Source organism: Typopeltis vanoorti, chromosome 10 (genome assembly GCF_054136105.1).
Source record: "Typopeltis vanoorti isolate ZY-2024b chromosome 10, IOZ_Tvanoo_1.0, whole genome shotgun sequence".
NCBI lineage: Eukaryota > Metazoa > Arthropoda > Arachnida > Uropygi > Thelyphonidae > Typopeltis > Typopeltis vanoorti.
The window spans coordinates 123,754,954-123,772,720 of NC_143558.1; the positions used below are offsets into that span (position 1 = coordinate 123,754,954).

The 17,767-nt window shown below is 34.2% G+C and overlaps 1 protein-coding gene across 1 annotated transcript in view; it reads left to right on the top strand.

The window, feature by feature from the left end:
• Window positions 1-17,767, top strand: part of LOC150102760 (potassium voltage-gated channel subfamily KQT member 1-like) — a 295,473-nt gene that overhangs the window by 223,560 nt on the left and 54,146 nt on the right. Inside the window, exon 12 of the mRNA XM_090398734.1 lies at window positions 16,302-16,401. Coding sequence (XP_090254860.1) covers window positions 16,302-16,401 — 100 coding nt within the window. The remainder of the gene's footprint in view (window positions 1-16,301; window positions 16,402-17,767) is intronic.

Below are 17,767 nucleotides of genomic sequence, written 5' to 3' on the forward strand. Positions count from 1 at the left end.
ATAATCCCTTGTTTAAACCAGAGACTGGCAAACTTTGAAACTTATTTTACCATGAGTTTATTTTATGCAACCAGTAAAATATTTTCCTGATGCGACAAATGCAATCCATCCAAGATATTTTGATAAACCCATGAAATCTACCAGTAGATTTTCCATTGTTTTTATAATAATAATTATTATTATTTTATTATTATAATTATATTAATATTATATAATATATATATATATATATAATTATATATATTATTATAATAGAGTGAAGTGGCTATAATTATATAGCACTTCAAGGCTCCATAGATGGGAAATGAATTTCATTGCCTAGTGCCAGAGCACCACCCTATATGGAGGCCTGAAGTGGCTTGAAAAAGCTACATGTTTGGTCTCTAGAATGGGGTTTCTTGCCTGTCTCTCTCTCTCTCTCTGCGTGCGTGCGCGTGTGTGAAGGAAAAAAATCCTTATCCATTCATAGTACTAATGTACTGTAGGGTGGATGTGATAAAAATTTCTTTTCTGAATAGATTGGAAAATTAATTGCATCAGAATGGTTGAGTTTGGTTAAACTTTTAATCCATATTTTTCCTTTCTTTTAATACTTAAAAATCAGCAGGTTATATAACTGCTGAAGCTTAAAAGTTATTATTGCGTGAGCATCTTCATGAAGTCCAAAGACTCATCGTGGAAGACCCAAAAAACTTTTGTTAAAGTTTTTACTGTGCAAGACTTGCTCATTAAGTCTAAACCCATTAACTTTTGCATTTTCTCTGTGATTTAAGATGTGCTATCACTCTTCTTGCTGTCAATATGTAACCCATAGATCTGTGTCACACTGCCCCATTTGTTCTGCCCAGTTTTTTCTGTAGCACCTTATTCTGAATGTGTCCAAATCACTACATCTACAAACACAGCTGTTTCTCCTTTCTGGTCATTATCTAGTACAGTATTCATCAGCACAGTGCATAGCAATGGATATGATACACTTACTTGTTGCAGCCCATTATTAAGTGTACACCACTCAAAGTTACAAAAGTTAGTATTCACATAGCTCTTAGATTTAGCAGAAATATTCTTGATCATGACTATTTCTTCTTTTCATACAGCTGTGTTTTCCAACTCTCCCAGGCTTTCTTTGTTGAATCAAAGGCATTTTTTTCAAATCAAGAAATGCTATAAATAGGCTTTTTACAAATTTTCAGTGTCTTTACATCGTGTTGCAGCAAAAATCAAATCGGCAATTGATCTCTCTTTTCTAAATCAATACTGCTCTTCTCTTAGACCTTCCTCTGTTTTATCTCTTATTCTTTGCTGTTATCCTTTCATAAATCTTTGCACAGTGACACAGTATTATTCTTTTATACTTACTACACTCCCTTCTTGAGCCTCCTAAATTTATTATTATTATTATTTTACTAACCCAGTGGACTCACAAGACTCATCATGGGAGGTCAACACTAGCTAACACAAAGTCTGTCATACCATTCCATAAACTCATCCACAGTCTGCATGTTCATCACCCCCTCTCAGGCAATACATTCCATGCTCCTACCACTCTCCATGCAAAAAACTTGCTTCTTACCCTTTTACTTACCACCTTCTTTTACAGCTTCCAGGGATGCCCCCTTGTCCTTGCACCTTTCCCTTATTCTACCATATGAAAAATCTCCTCATTGTTAATATGATGATAACCCTTCAACAGCTTATATGTCTTGAATCATATCCCCACCCCTTTGCCTTCTATCCATCAAACTCTTCAGTCTGCATGCCCTCATTTTATATCCTCAGTATATCCTCGTAATTCACATTTTATAGCCTTTATTTTCACCTATTATCATTTTTGTTATTCATCTCTGCATCCTCTCTCCAAGGTTACATAATCCTCTTCAAACCCCAGGGACCAGATCTGGTCAATTATTATTTTACTGACCCCCCCATGGAGTCAGACTGCAAAGACATCATATGGCTATGATATGTTGATGACCTCTTTGCAGTCTGCAGTCACTCTAAACAAGAAAACTATACCCATTTCTAGATAAGATCCACAACTTTCATCCTTGTATCCAATTCACACTAGAAAAAGAATCGACATGTGGTGTCTCCTTTCTTGATATACACATCCAACGAAAACAAGATGGTTCCATGTCCGCTTCGGTCTATCGTAAACCAACTTTTTCAGGTCGTTGCATCCACAATTCATCAGCTCACCATCCATCTCAAAAATATGGCATCATAAAATCTTTGGTATCCAGAGCACATAAATTTTGTTCCTCTGAAGAATCTTTAAAACAAGAATTGGAAATTATTAAAGATACAGCCTTATTAAATGGATACAATCCAAAAACAACTAAAAAAAGTCATCAGCCACTTCCCTACACATCAACCCAGACAAGAAGAAACAAATAGGACTCCTATACCATATATCAAAGGCATCTTGGAACATCTGTTAAGCAGGAAGATCTATAAGTAAATGCATCTCTGAACATCAAGACCACATCCATCTTATCGAACCACACAAATCTGGCCTCGCAAAACATGGAGTTGAAAACCTTAACCATAGGATCCAATGGAAAAACACCCCTAGCTGCCACATAGATCCTTATATAAACACGAGCGTTTATATAAAGAAAGTGCTGAAGCCTTACATCACAGACCCAATCTGAACTATAATGACTGTCTCACTATCCCAAAAAGTCTGGGATATTATTATCCTCAATAGTGTAAAATGAATTTATCAGATATATTTTAATTTTAATTGCAGCTTTTTTTTTTTTTTTTTTTTTTTTTTGTGGTCCTCAAACACGCTGCTGTGTGCATAGAGGAATTCCCACATAAGCATGTGCACTAACTGTTCCTTTGAATGTAATTCCTAGTATTGTTTGTAATAACTATACTGATGATGTCTTGAGATACTTAAGACAAAATATCTACATATTATTAATATTTAATTACTGTGGTATACATGTGAATTTTTAGTTATGGTGATATCTGATGATTTCATCAGAATCTTTCTCCAGATCAGTCTAAAGATGTCACATAACCATTTCAATCCTGTACTGCCAGAAGCTCTGGCCAGTTCAACAGCAAATCATCTCTTATTCCTGGGAATTTTTTATTCTTCATCTTCCTTAATGTGTGATTTATTATTGTGATCAGGACTTTATACAATGGAATGACAATTCTTTTATCTCAGCTGGTCAGTGTCCTTCTTAGTATTGCAGCAATCCTCTGAGTTACCTTCACCACCTTTGCAATACGTTCCCTGAATTTCAGGTTTCTATTAATCATCATCCCAAGATCCCTTGCCTCTTCCACTTCCTTCAATACAGTTCCTCCAACAGAGTATGCAGCCTCCCATTGCTGTATCCCAAACCTCAAGACTTTACATTTAGCTGAATTAAACTGACCCCCCCCACACACACACACACTTAATCTGTCCATCTGTCCAGTTTATTCAAATCCTCTTGAAGGGCTACCACATCTGCACTATTACTAATATTGCTAATAATCCTTTTTCCCAGCTTCACATTATCTGCAAACAACTGAATACCTCCATGCTGTTCAATGGCAATGTTATTGATATATATGTTAAACAATACACTAGTACTAAGCCCTGTGACACCCCATTTGTAACCTAACTTGATACTGGTCTCTCATCTCATTCACCACTATGATACTTATCAGACAGCCAATCCCCAATCCAATTCACTAACCTGACATCTAAACCTACGTGCTATAACTTAAATATCAGCTTACTGTGTGGCACTCTGTAAAATGCTTTTGTAAAAAAATAAAAAATTTAAAAAAATTAGAGACAGAATATGCCTTTCTCTCATCAACTGCTCTTGTTGCTTTATTATAAAAGGCAGTCAGATTACTAAAACACAAGAACACCCCCTAATAATTCCATGCTGACTCACAAATAACCTTATTCTCATCTGCCCAGTCCTGTAAATGATTCATCACTCCAAAATCTTAATAACCACTGATGAAATACATACTGGTCTATAGTTTGATCCTTCCATTCTACTACCACTATGCAATGGCACTATCTCCTTCCACTTGTTGGACACCTTTCCCATGGCTAGACTCTCAATGAAAAGCCAGGTCCATAGAGCTATCAGTTCTATAATGCATCATTCTCTTAAAACCTGTGGCAAAATCGCATCCAGTCCATTGCTTTGCCATCCAGAGTACTCAGTATTCGAAACACGCTCTCTTCTTGCACTTCTAAACCTCAAAACTGTCTCATCCCTCTAGTATTAAAACCTACTTCTACGGGACGAAATATCCCAGTAAAGTTCATTGAACAACTCCATTGTATCCTTTGCCTCAGTCACTCTACTTCCATTTTTATCCAACAGTGTCATTCTTCCAATCGTTTCTCCTCTTATTAGTCACATAACAAAAGAATTCCTGAAGTTTTTTTTTTTGGTTCTCAGGGTAAATCTCTTCTCATATTCCACTTTTGCTTTCCTTACCATACCTAGTTACTCTCCTGGCCTAGTCTTTTGTTTTTGGATGGCTCTTATTATAAAACCATTTTTATCATCATTTTATGCAATCATTTGTATACTTCTGAATTTTGTTGAAGTAAATGTCATAATAAGTTATATATTTAATCTTTCTCTGGTACAAAAACACACACCAGAATCAATGTCCTGTTGAAAGTTTTTTCACTTGGTTATACTATAAATTAAAAATGCCAAGAAATTATATTCTTGGTTTCATCCTTTATCCAAGTATAAGCCAACAAAGTTTGCATACGAAGTCACTTCACAACTAGGCTACTTGTATGTAGAGGCTAATGACTTCACATTAGTTGCCTTAATATCCAATAATGCAAATTGTATATCCTTACAGGCATGTATAATGCTAAACATTATGGGAAGGGTCACTGCCCAGACTGGTTTCAACCTTTATTGAGGCCTCATCAGTGGGAGCCAGACCCAGAAGTGGTACCAAGGTTAAAGTAATGCAGAAGTTTATTTTGTTGTATAATGTCCTGTCTAAACCAATTTATTATATGGAAGTGAAACATGGACAGTATAAAAGAAAAATGAGTTCAAACAGCAGAAATGAAATTTTTCAGAAAAACAGCTGATATATCAAGCAAGTGAAGAAATTTTACAGTCCCTGAAAATAAAACCAGTTAACTATTATATAAGTAAATATAAAATGGATAGAACATTTAAATCAAATGGTCAATAGCAGACTTCCAAAAATACTATATAGATATAAAATAAATGAGAAAAGAAGTAGAAGATCAAGAAAGCAATGGCATGCAACTAGAACAGGCCACTTAGCCTAAAATCCATGATAAGAAGATCTTTCTTAATGATTCTTGAACCCCTGCCAGACTTAATTCCCTATTATCTCTCTCTCATCAGTGTATTAATTCCAGTTTATTTCACTATACCTTTCATCTTTATTTAACATATTGCTGAAATAATGTGTCCATATAATTCTAATCTCTTTCTCTCAGTAGTCACAAGATTTCCATCTCCATTTATCAAAAAACATGGTTTCTCACCACTTCTATTCTTCATTAGTCCATATAACTTTATTTTTTGTTCCCACTAATATCTTCTTCCAATTTACATGTAAATTCAACTCAGCTTTTTATGTCTTTTCCTCTTTAATTATGATTATTATTTAATTAGGTATAGTTTCTGGGAAAATTCTCATACTACTCCTCTTAAACACTGTTATTATAAATTATGGCTATTATAGCCTGTTTTTGTTTATGAGTGTCCCTTATTTTAAATACATTGGCTATAATTACTCAAAAAAAAGGGTATATATATATTTAGGGCATTATGGATGAGTATAGAAGGCAATTATAGCAGAATAAAAGAGGTGGAAAAATTTTGTACATACCTTGTTTTGATACTAGGATGTCTTCCAGTTCCATGATCTTGCTGAAGGTTGTTTATAACGAGGGGGGGGGAGGGAGTGTGTGTGTGTGTGTGGGGGGTGATGTGGGAAAAATAAATTTGGAAACCCGAGTTTTGTATTGATAATATATATATATATTATTGTGTTTAAGGGCACTTTTTTTTTGGAAGGGGGGGAGAAGGGGAAGGGTTTTACTTATGGGGAAACTGGGGCAGGAGAAAACGTTGACGGAGTGCAGACCGTTTCGGTTGACTGACCATCATCCCATTTATTTTACTTTTATTTATGTATTTTTTTGCATGGCTCTTTAATTAAAAACAATTTTTTTGTTGTGCTTCCACTTGTTCCACACACATACACACACACGTGCGTGCATGCCTCTTCTGCTGTTCCTACCATTAAAACCCGAAACATTTCCCATTCCTTAATGCACAGGAATAGAAAAAAAATTTGGACTCATTTGGTTTTGGGTGAGTTAAATATATATAACTCGCAGACCTTAGACTAATCCGAGACTCGCATTATGCCTTACTTCAGTCAGTTTCAACTTTCATAGCTTCATCTTTCTATTGTTTTTTTTTCCTTCTTACAATTATTTTCCATACACAACTTTAAGTGTAGCTATAAGAAGCCTGTGATCTCTCTAAAGCAACAGAGACAAGACATCTTTATCAAGGATGAAATAATCTATTGCTGAATTTTGCTCACATTCCCAACTATACCTTGTAATTTCGTGGTTTTGCCTTTTCTCAAACCAACTGTTTTTGATTTTGAAATCATTGCTGATGCAAAAATTTAATAACCTTTGTCCTTCCTCATTTCTTTGGCCAAACCAAATGGGTCCAAATTTTTTTCTACTCCTGTACATTAAGATCACCTAAGATTTTGAATAATAATACCCTTCAGTTGTTCCTCAAATGTGTCTTCCTCCTTGTTGTGGTATATATACTAGATAAGTGCGATCCATCTTCCAATTACACTCAAATGTATGTCTCATTATCCTAAAACTAACACTTTCATCACACCTTTGAGTTTGTCATTTAAGTCTTTACTGACAATAAAACAAATACCATTTTTTGATTGGTTATCTGATCCTTTCCAAAACAAGACATATTCTTTGCACGCGTAGACTTCTGTAGCTAATTGGTTCAAAAGATATATTTCGGTGATTATGCCACATTTTTTTATTATTCAGTTATATAAAACACTGAAATAATAGTTCCCGACAAGTTTCGTAAATCGTAGGATTTACATCTTCAGGGGGTTTATATAACTGAATAATAAAAAACTGTGGTGTAATCACCGAAATATATCTTTTGAAGACATATTCTATTAAATTCTTCCTTCCTTGTTTTATCCATTTTGTCTTGCTCAAAATCAAAACATCTAATTTCTCCTTCATCGTGACATCCACTAACTCCTCTTTATCTGTAGTTTTTGTATATTCAGTGTTCCTGTCTGGCTTTAATTGCTTTATTTCTTTTTACTTAAATAAATCTGCTTCCATCTTGCTAGACTTGTCAACTATGGATAGGAAATCATTTAATCATTTTATAATTTAAAAAAAAAAAAAGTGAATTATCTACTAGTTCTAGTGAATAGTTATTGAACCATGATATCCAGCAAATGGAAAGCTGACGATGATGATAGCAGTGGTTTTAAAAACAGTTGGAATTCCACTTTCTTTTTTATTAAAAATGTAACGCGAATCATTTGGCTTGTCTGTCAAAAGTCTTTCTGTTACCAATAAATAGAAGATATTGTGAAAATGAACAATAAGAGAAAATTTGATGTTATGATTGGTAAGTATAAAATCTTTGAAAGCCTGTTTAATCAATTAGCAAAACATGTCTACATAAACAAGTACTCATCAGATGTCTAACTGCTGATCACATCTATGAAGGAAAGTGATATTAAACATGATATCAAATTGATGTTAATCTCTGCTGTTTAGTTTATGCAGATGATGATGTTATACTCCTAAATAAATCCAGTACAAGTCTGTAGGATTCCCTGAAGAAACTAGATAATTGCTGTAATAAATATGGTATGAAACCAGCAATAAAAAAGAATTATTGGTAGAAACTATTGGTAGAAACCATGTATATTACAAAAACTAGAAGACTTGACTGATTTAGAATTTCTGAAGCATTATACAAAGAAGTATATAGCCAGTGTTTAAGTTGTAAGTCCGCAGTTAGTGGTGCATAGTCAGAGCTAGATAACTGGGAGGAAACCTTTACATAGCTTTTCAAGGAATACAAAGAACTAACTAGGACTTCTTACATAATATCAAATCCTCACCTTCTTGTCGTGCATACCCCATTAGTAGGTATTTTACCAGGATCCTGAATTAACAAGAACTGGCTGACAATTTGGGATTTAGCTAACCATATTGTATTCCTGTTTGCTTACCAACATAACATGATTGTACAGTGTGACAGAATTTCATGACTCCTGTGGCATTGCCCAGTGAAACAAGGTCATAGATGTTTTTTGTCATGGAAATAGGACACAGTAAAAAGTCTATTAGAACAAATCCCAACAGAACATCAGGAAAGCTCAAGATTGGCACCATAAACATAAGAAACATTGGGGGGGGGGGGAACTAGCAGAATAATTGGATAAGTACCAGATCAGCATAATAGATGTTATCAAAACAAAGAAGACAAAAACAGGTGAGATTTTTTTTGAACAACAAATGAGATGTTATATTCAGACAATAATGATCAAGTAAAAGCAGTAGCTGTAGTATTCAGCATTAAAAGATAATTGCTGTAATAAATATGGTATGGAACCAGCAATAAAAAGACAATAGGTAGAAACATTGAAAAACATCAAGTGCATTATAAATGGAGAACCCATAAAACAAGTAAAATACTTTAGCTATTTAGACAGAAATTTTAGTGAAAGTGGTAAATTAAATATGAAAATACATAGCAGACTCAGCAAAGCTAGTATGATTGAGAGTCAACTAAATAAATTTATATGGTGTAGCAGAGAGAAATTAATTATATACAAGACATTATTTAAACCAATTTTAAGTTATGGATCTGATTGCTGGGTTAGAAATAAAACACTTTATGAAAGACTGTTCTGAGAAAGATTATGGGAGTGAACAGGCATCAGTGGTAGTATCATATTAAAAATGAGGATATTGGGAAAAAAGCTAGTATGATTGAAAGTCAACTTAATAAATTTATACGGTGTAGCAGAGAGAAATTAACTATACACAAGACATTATTTAAACCAATTTTAAGTTATGGATCTGATTGCTGGGTTAGAAATAAAACACTTTATGAAAGACTGGAGACCGCAGACATGAGAGTTCTGAGAAAGATTATGGGAGTGAACAGGCATCAGTGGTAGTATCAAATTAAAGTCATTGTTAGCATTCAGGAATGTGTTAGCACAGGTGGTATAGTTACTTAAACAGAATGGAAAATAAATATTAACAAAATAGTTTTTTTCAGGATGGCGAGAAAACAACCCAGAGGAAGACCTTGATGGATTGTTTCATTTGTTTTGGAAGACAGAATATAAGATCTGATAATATCGGAGTCTGTACAAATAACAGATTATTGGAGGAAAAGTGTCAATTGGAAGTTAGTAATGATGCAACTTCTTCATGTTGTACTATCATAATATCATGTACATTCCCTGAGTGTACATAGCAGGAATTTGATTAGGATGATGATGTCAGTAGTTAGAACTGAAAAATGTACAGAAAGATGGTTTGAAATAAAATCGGATGTATGGAAATGGTGCACAGCATTGTTACTGTTTTTTCATTATGCATTCTGATCATATTTTGAAGGAACCGGGCATTAAATTCAATAACCAAATGGCAGATTAAACATGCCTCTTTATTCCTGAATAAAATTTAGTAACAAGTCTTCTGAATGCTAACACAACAAATTTGCTATGAAAATCAGGAATAAAAAAGGGAAAACATCATCTACATTCTCAGTAAGAAACAGTAAAAAAATTACATTTTTGGCTATTTAAACACTTTTTTTTTTTAACGATGATAAATTATATACATATGTAGTAGATAACAGAATTAGTAAAGATGATATGAGAAGCCAATTGAATAAATTTATGTTGAGTAAGAGAAATTAACCAGAATAATAAACTATCAGTATACAAGATGATGTTTTGAACTGATTTGGATCTTGAAGTTTGGTTAGAAATAAAACAGTTGACCCAACGCCAGAGACCACAAATAAGAGTTATGAGAAAATTAGGAGAATGAACAGGTGGCATAAGTATCAATATCATATTAAAAAAAGATTTTGGGAACAATTTAACATCATTGGCATTCAACAATGTGCGAGCAAAACTAACCGAATGTAGTGTTGTCAGTCACTTGATAAGAGAGAGAAGAGGTTATCAAAGCAGGTGTGTGTTTGCATGAAAAAAAAAAGACCAAGAGTAAGGCCTAAATCTAAGTGGAAAGATGCAATTTGGTTATTTAGAAGACCAAAATATAAGATTTATCAGTATTTAAGACCTAAAAAATAAGTAATTATCGAATGGAAGTTGGTACTAATGTAAACCTAATTGTGTAGTATTATCATATTATTCTCTACAGCACTTAAGATTACATATCATTTAAGGAATCTGATACCTTTCAGTATGTTAACAGCCAAAATTCACTACAAAGACCATATGTAAAATGATGTTGCATCAATTTATTATTGTAATGAAGTCCTGGTACAACAAAATCAAATTAAAACCAACTAAATTTTAAATTAAGTTCATTTGCAGGTTCTTTTATTTTATTATAATAAAAAGTCAAAAAGTGAAAGAAGTATTTTATTATTGTTATTATTATTACACCCTCCATGGAGTCGACACTCATCGTGGGAGGTTCATTCAACTGACAACATATTTATCACATAGAATCTTAAAGTCCTTAACACTCCTTGCATTAATAACACATTCTGGCAATGCATTCCGTTCACTAACAATTCTCCATGTAAAAAATCTACTCCTCACACCCTTCTTCACCACACCTTTACACAACTTCCAGGAATGACCTCTGGTTCTTTCGCCTCTCACCTTTTACTCTTTTTATAATCTCCTCTGGATTAATCTGATAAAATCCTCTCACTAGCTTAAATGTCTCTATCATATCACCTCTCTTCCTCCTATCCACCAAACTCTGCAAGCCACATCTCTTCAACCTCTCTCTATAGCCAGCATTCCAAACACCTGATATTGTCTTATTCACTTGTCTCTAGACCCTCTCCAATGTCTCCACATCACATTGAAAACCTGGTGACCAGATCTGAGCACAATGGTCTAAGTGTCTGACCAGTGGCACAACCACTTCCTTATCCTTGCATGTTAGAGTGCATGTTATCATAGCAGCTCTATGATGTGCAACCTTTGCAAACCTGGCACCCAATAAACTTCAGTCTCCTGTCAGCCATCACTCCCAAATCTCTAATCTCATTCACTTCCTGCAGTACAGCACCATCGATATAGTACAAAGCCTTATATTTCTGCACTCCAAAATGCAACACCTTGCACTTCTTGATAATAAAACTGCAACCCAACTCTTTTGTCCAAGTAAGTCGATTGAAATCTTTCTGAACAGATTCAGCATCAGCAGTGCTACTTATAATTCTTCCCAACTTTGCATCATCAGCAACTGAAGATCCCCAGTCAGTCCACATGATATATCATTTACAAGCAAGTTAAACAGCAGGGTGCCCAAGAACAGAACCCTGGGGAAAACCACTGGTTGCCCTTCTTTTTTGAGACACTGCTCCATCATACACAACCTGCTGGTATCTTTCAGAGAGCCAATGTCTCCATCTAACCAATATACACTAACTTATCATGTGGTAGTCTATCAAAAGCTTTTGCAAAGTCTAAGAATATCACTGTATATGATTCTCCCTTATCTAACAGGACCTACCCTTTACATATCCATGCTGACCATCATAAAGAATGTCCATCAATCCAATTCTGTATTCTATTCCTTACCAATCTTTCCAACACTTTGACCACAACTGCAGTTATACAGACTGGGCTGTAGTTGGAGACTTCTGTCTTAGAACCATGTTTTTGAAGTGGTACTATTTTGCCCTCTTTCCACTCCTTAGGAACCCTACCCACTGCAAGACTTGCATTAAATAATAATAACCATGTCAAGGGCATAACCAACTGTGGTACACATTCCTTAAGCATACGTTGTGATATGTCATCCATTCCCACATCCTTAGTGACATCTACCCCAACCAACATCTGATACACCTCTGTTTCTTTAACTTCCAATTCTCCTAATACCTGCCTCTCTCCTATATATTGTACTGGATAATTTATACCAGTATGATATATGCTGATAAAGTGCTCGTTCAATAATTCCACTATAACTTTTGTAGCTGTTAGTCTGCTGCCATGACTATCCACCAATGTTAGTCTTCCATAATTCTTCTTCTTGCTTGCCTTGTAGTGGAAAAATTCCCTTGAGTTAACCTTGGCCTGACCAGCCAATCTTCTCTCATACTGCATCATTTCTTTCTTTACTATGCTTGTCAACTTCTTAGTGTGCACTTTATACTCTTCATGGATCTGATCATCACCAACTGCCTTGTACCTCCTCCATAACATTTTCTTTTCCAGCACAGCTTACTTGACTTTGCTGTTCTTCCATTTCACTCCCACTATATTTACTTGCTTAATCCTCGGTATGCAGTCATACATTGCTTTTTTCAGATACTGCCTTATGAGTTTCCATGCATTTTTAACTTCTTTTCCGCTCAGCTCATCTACCCAACGTACTGATGATGACTATACAGCTTCAGTAATCACCTGCTTTATACTTCCACATATATCCATTTTTGGCAGTGACCTTTTCTTGTTTCATCACTTCCCAAACAAGTACCTTATGATCACTCTCACCAACCAGTAGTAGTGTCAACACCTCATTAATAACTGCATCTTGTGAAGTTATCACCAAATCCAAAACATTAAAGCCTCTAGTTGCTTCTATCATGTGCTACTTAAGATACCCATCTCTCAGAAATTCCACAAACTCACTCTCCTTGTTCCCATACACTATCTCCTCCTTCCAGTCTATATTCCTGTAATTAAAGTCTCCCATCAGGATCACCTTCTTTTTACATGCCCAACTAATTTGCCTAAACATTTCACAATTAGTATTCTCTGCATTCCCTGGCCTATAACAGCATCCTATCAGATATACTAGCCTGTTTATTTCAACTTCGCATACACAGATTCAAAATCTGTGAAGTTGACACAATTCCTGCTGCAATCATTAACAGCACTTTCCTCTCCTCTTTTCACATCTCTATCCTTCCAGAAAATTATATATCCTTCTAATTCTATTCCCGACATCACATCCTTCTCAGACAACCAAGTTTCATTCATTCCAATTACTTTTGGGCATACCGTCTCAATTAATGTCACAAACTCAGCTTTCTTGTTTCAAATACTCCTTACATTTGTGTATAAACATAACAATCGCTGTGTGTTTGAGGCCATCCTACCAGCACCAACATTCTCTATTCTAGCTGCTATACTACATCTCTCTCTCTCTTCGGTTTGACCACTCCCATTAGCCTGATCCTTACTGTGATTTCAATTCTTACCTGTCTCATCCTCTCCTTTATGCATTCCATCACCTTGTGCTGCTGCAACCTCATCTTCAACCGCATATCCATCTTCGTCCTGCTGTACAATCTGTTGTTTGTGCTATCCTGTTTCACAGGTAGACTCTGACCGTTTACTACATTAATTTCTTGACTCTGTACCTTCTCAGTAAACAATAGCCTTTCTAAATGCTCAAGACCAAACCCATTCAAATGTAATCCATCAGATTTATACCATATGAACTTCCCTTCAAATTCACTCCACAGATTTATAAATTGAACCCCTTTTGCCACACACAACTCAGCCATCTTACTATTCATTATCTCTGCTCTCCTTCTCAATTCACTGTTATCATATTTGGGTAACATGCCCACAACTTTACCAACAACACAATTCTTCTTTACTTGCTGTAACAACTTCCTCAAGTTTTTATCAACATTCTTCTTCTTCTCCCCAACTAAGTCATTTGTGCCCACGACTACCACTAATTCTGATGCCCGGTATTTCCTTTTCTGTAACGCATCTGTTATTTGCTTTTTTGTTCCACCAGGAAAGCATGTTTTGTGCACTTTATTACTAATCACACCTCTAATGATCGAGTCCCCATACACTGATATACGACTATCCTTTGATTCTTTCTTTCTTTATAACATTAACTTCCTCCTTCTCCTTATCATCCAATCTCTCCTCTAATATCCTCTTCTAGATGTTTCATTTCACTTTTCATCTTCATTATCTTCTGCCGACGTTTGCTCCCATTTTCTAATTGCTCTAATTTATCCAGACACTTTTCACATACATTAATGCTTTCCTTCTTCTCATTTATCCAAACAGTCCACAGATCTTTCACATTTTTCAGTGCATACATACATATCATAGTTTTTGCAACGCATCCACTACGAAAAATCCAAGGCAAAGCCAGACTTTTATGCAGAAGCCTTCCGTACTACTGACGTACATTTCTTTATGGACACCATCTTTAGAAGCTGAAGTAGTGGAACAAACAAGTAGCAAAACACAATATATAAACAACAAAAAAATTTCAACACCACCATCACCACTGAAGGACACTTGTATCCAAAATTTTACATTTTGTTAAGATCTTTTCTTTGATTTATTTGAATTATTTGATATTGATCAGATTGGTACCGCTGGCAAATTTTAGGTAGTGATAAATCAGATCTATTTTCATTGGGTAGACTGATATTAAATACAGAGGTATCCTTTTTTCTTTTTTTTTTTTCATAATAAATGGAATTGGAGAAATCCAATCATCACGAGCTTTCCCTGCTTTTGTCTGCATGCCATTGTGAGCAGAAATCAGACATAGTGGGAACCTCCTTCCTGGTATGTTTCTTAAACTAAATAAAGTCCTATGTGAAGTTTAGAAACTTTTTAATAATTTTTTCCCAAAAAAAACTGTTTGCTTTTTTTATGTGGGGGGGGGGGAAGATATGCAACTATAAACTCAGGTGACCAAGCCTTCCACTAGATGACAAAATTAAAGCATCCCTTCAAAGAAACATTTAAGGTAATAAAATTTCCAAGAAAATTTAAATGTTGAAAAAATGGCTCATTAAAGGAAGTAGAAGAAACTGTTTCCAGCTGGATTCCAAAACAGAGACTGGTTTGGAATCCTGCCAAAATGGCATGGATGTTTGTAATTGCCTTTAGATAGGAGATGAATTTTGTTATCCATTGTTGAGACCACATGCCACTTTTTAGAGGCTAGAAGCAGCTTGATAAAAGCATGTTTGTTCTCTATAGCAGGGTTTTTCTGAATTATGTTAAAATAATTTTTTTAAAAAAAAAAATTATTACCCCACAATGCTAATGTACTGCATGTTTGTAATCTTTTGTAGGTGTAAGTCATACTTATAAAAAAAAAAAGTATCTTTTTTGTATTAAAAATCAATATATGCTCTGTTTAGGATTGCAGTTGTTTCATCAGTTAGTGTTTTTAAGCACACGACTTTTCTTCTTAAGCATATCTTCCATCTAGTACTAATAAAGAAAAGGTTTTTGTATAACAAGTGTAACATATTTCTTGGCTTTTATTCAGAATTGTCTATTTAATATACTATGAACAGTACAGAAATGTAAATACTAACATAGACACGTGTTAACATTTGCTCACAGGCACTTCTATTCAAAATCTCTCTCTTACCGATTTTAAACTTCTCTCTTACTCTCATTTAGCCCAAGAATTTGCCTTATGTCAGTTCTTTCTGCCACTACTACAAATGATCAACATACAAAAAAAGTTCATGACCTAATAAACTTAACTAGTACAAATTAAGATATTTTAAGATATAATTAAGGTATTTTAAAAATGAATTTTTAAAATATCTTAATTCTGTAGATACAAATTTCAAAATAATTTATCAGTAGGGTCACTAAGTTATTGTTACAAGTGTATGTGAGAGAAAGAAAGAATGTAAATGCCATTTCATTGTAGTATTTTTACTAATTAATAGCTAATAACTTTAAAATATTTCTTAAATATATACTTTAATTTTAGTCTAAATTGCATAATTTAAAGTTATTATGATTACGTGATATCTCCAAGGACTCACTGCTGCAAGACACCATGGAACCATAAAATGATAATTTCATTGCTGGATTCCAAGTGGTATTTTTTTTTTATGTTATTGGTAAACCAGATCCAAATATGATAACATAAATTATGTCAGAAAATGAATTTAAAAGTTTGTTACGATGCAGATATTTTAATAATTTTTGTGTATTTTTTGTGTTTGAAGGTGCACAAGTTCGCTCACGCAAAGAAGGAAGAGTACAATCTTTTATCAATCCTACTCCACTGTGTACAGATGTTGTCTCAGATGAAATTGAGATAGATATTGATGATCCTCCAAGGCTGACTAGGTATGTGTGCAGAAATTGCTAGTTTGGTTCACTTTAATTTCTTATGTAAACTTAAATTATGTTATGCATCATAGCTACTAAATAATATTTCATTTTCTTGACATAAAGTAATTAAATGAAAAATAAACATGTAAAATGTTTTCCAGTTTATATTGCAAAACTCTTAAATCTAAACCAAACCTAATTGACTTTACTTGATGTTGTAATAAAAGATATCATGAAATGAGACATCATTTGAAAAAATATATTTCCAATGGCAGACTCTCACTTGACTGTATAATTGAAGCTCTTTCAGGAGAGAGTTTTTCTTGAAATTGCACTTAAATTATACACACATTCTCTGGTATATTTCTAATAGAAAATTTTTGGAATTTTAAACTATGATTTTCTTCTTTCTATTGTGAATATACCAGGTTAGGTAGATTAGCAGTTAAACTACAAAGGAATGTTGGACAGATGTTACTCTTGATATTGTAGGTTTTATCATATATAAAGATGGAAGGGGGGGGGGGGGGGGTGAGATGACAGTTAACACATTGACAGTCGTATGAATCAAATACGATTCACGCTACATTTTTTCAATGCATTGCATGAATCATATTTGCTTCGCATAAAGATTTTTCTTTCAGGCCATGTGGTTCACTCGTGATTCATATCTAAATGAAATGCTTATGGGTAATGAAAATGTGTGGCCTGGTAAACATGTTTGTATAGTTAGCGTGGTAGAATGTCAACTTCATGTACAACAGGTGGCCTATTATAGGGATTTTATTTATACCTGATTTTGGCCAATTTCTAATGTTGAATAAAACAATTACAATGATGCTAAATATTTATTTATAATATATGTCATTATAAATGTGTCAAATCATAAATTTTTCTTCTAAAAAATTGAAAAACTACTAAACAAAAAATTACAAATAATAGACAAATAGATATGAAAAAAATAATTAGATGAAATTATTACTAAACAATTACAAAGTACAGTTATGCACAATAGTAAAACAGCGAACACAGTAAAATTTTTCGCACTGAACACATTTCCAACGTGTTTGTGTGGCCTTAGATTAGGGATGCACAGACCACGGGCCGCATGCAGCCCTCCGTTGATTTGCTGGCAGCCCGCCTCACTTGGTATTATTATAACTTTAACAAGTTACATGATAGGTAATTTTTAAAAATGGTACATGCGCAAAGCAAAGTAGCTGTGACATCAGATTGCCTGTCTACTTACGATAATCGGTTAGTAATAATGTTAACAAATTTTATAATTCGTCTATTTGTCATATGAGTATTTTGTTTTCGTAGGTGCAGTTGCTACAATTAATTATCACTCCTAGGGAACGGTAAAAAATAAATTCTACAA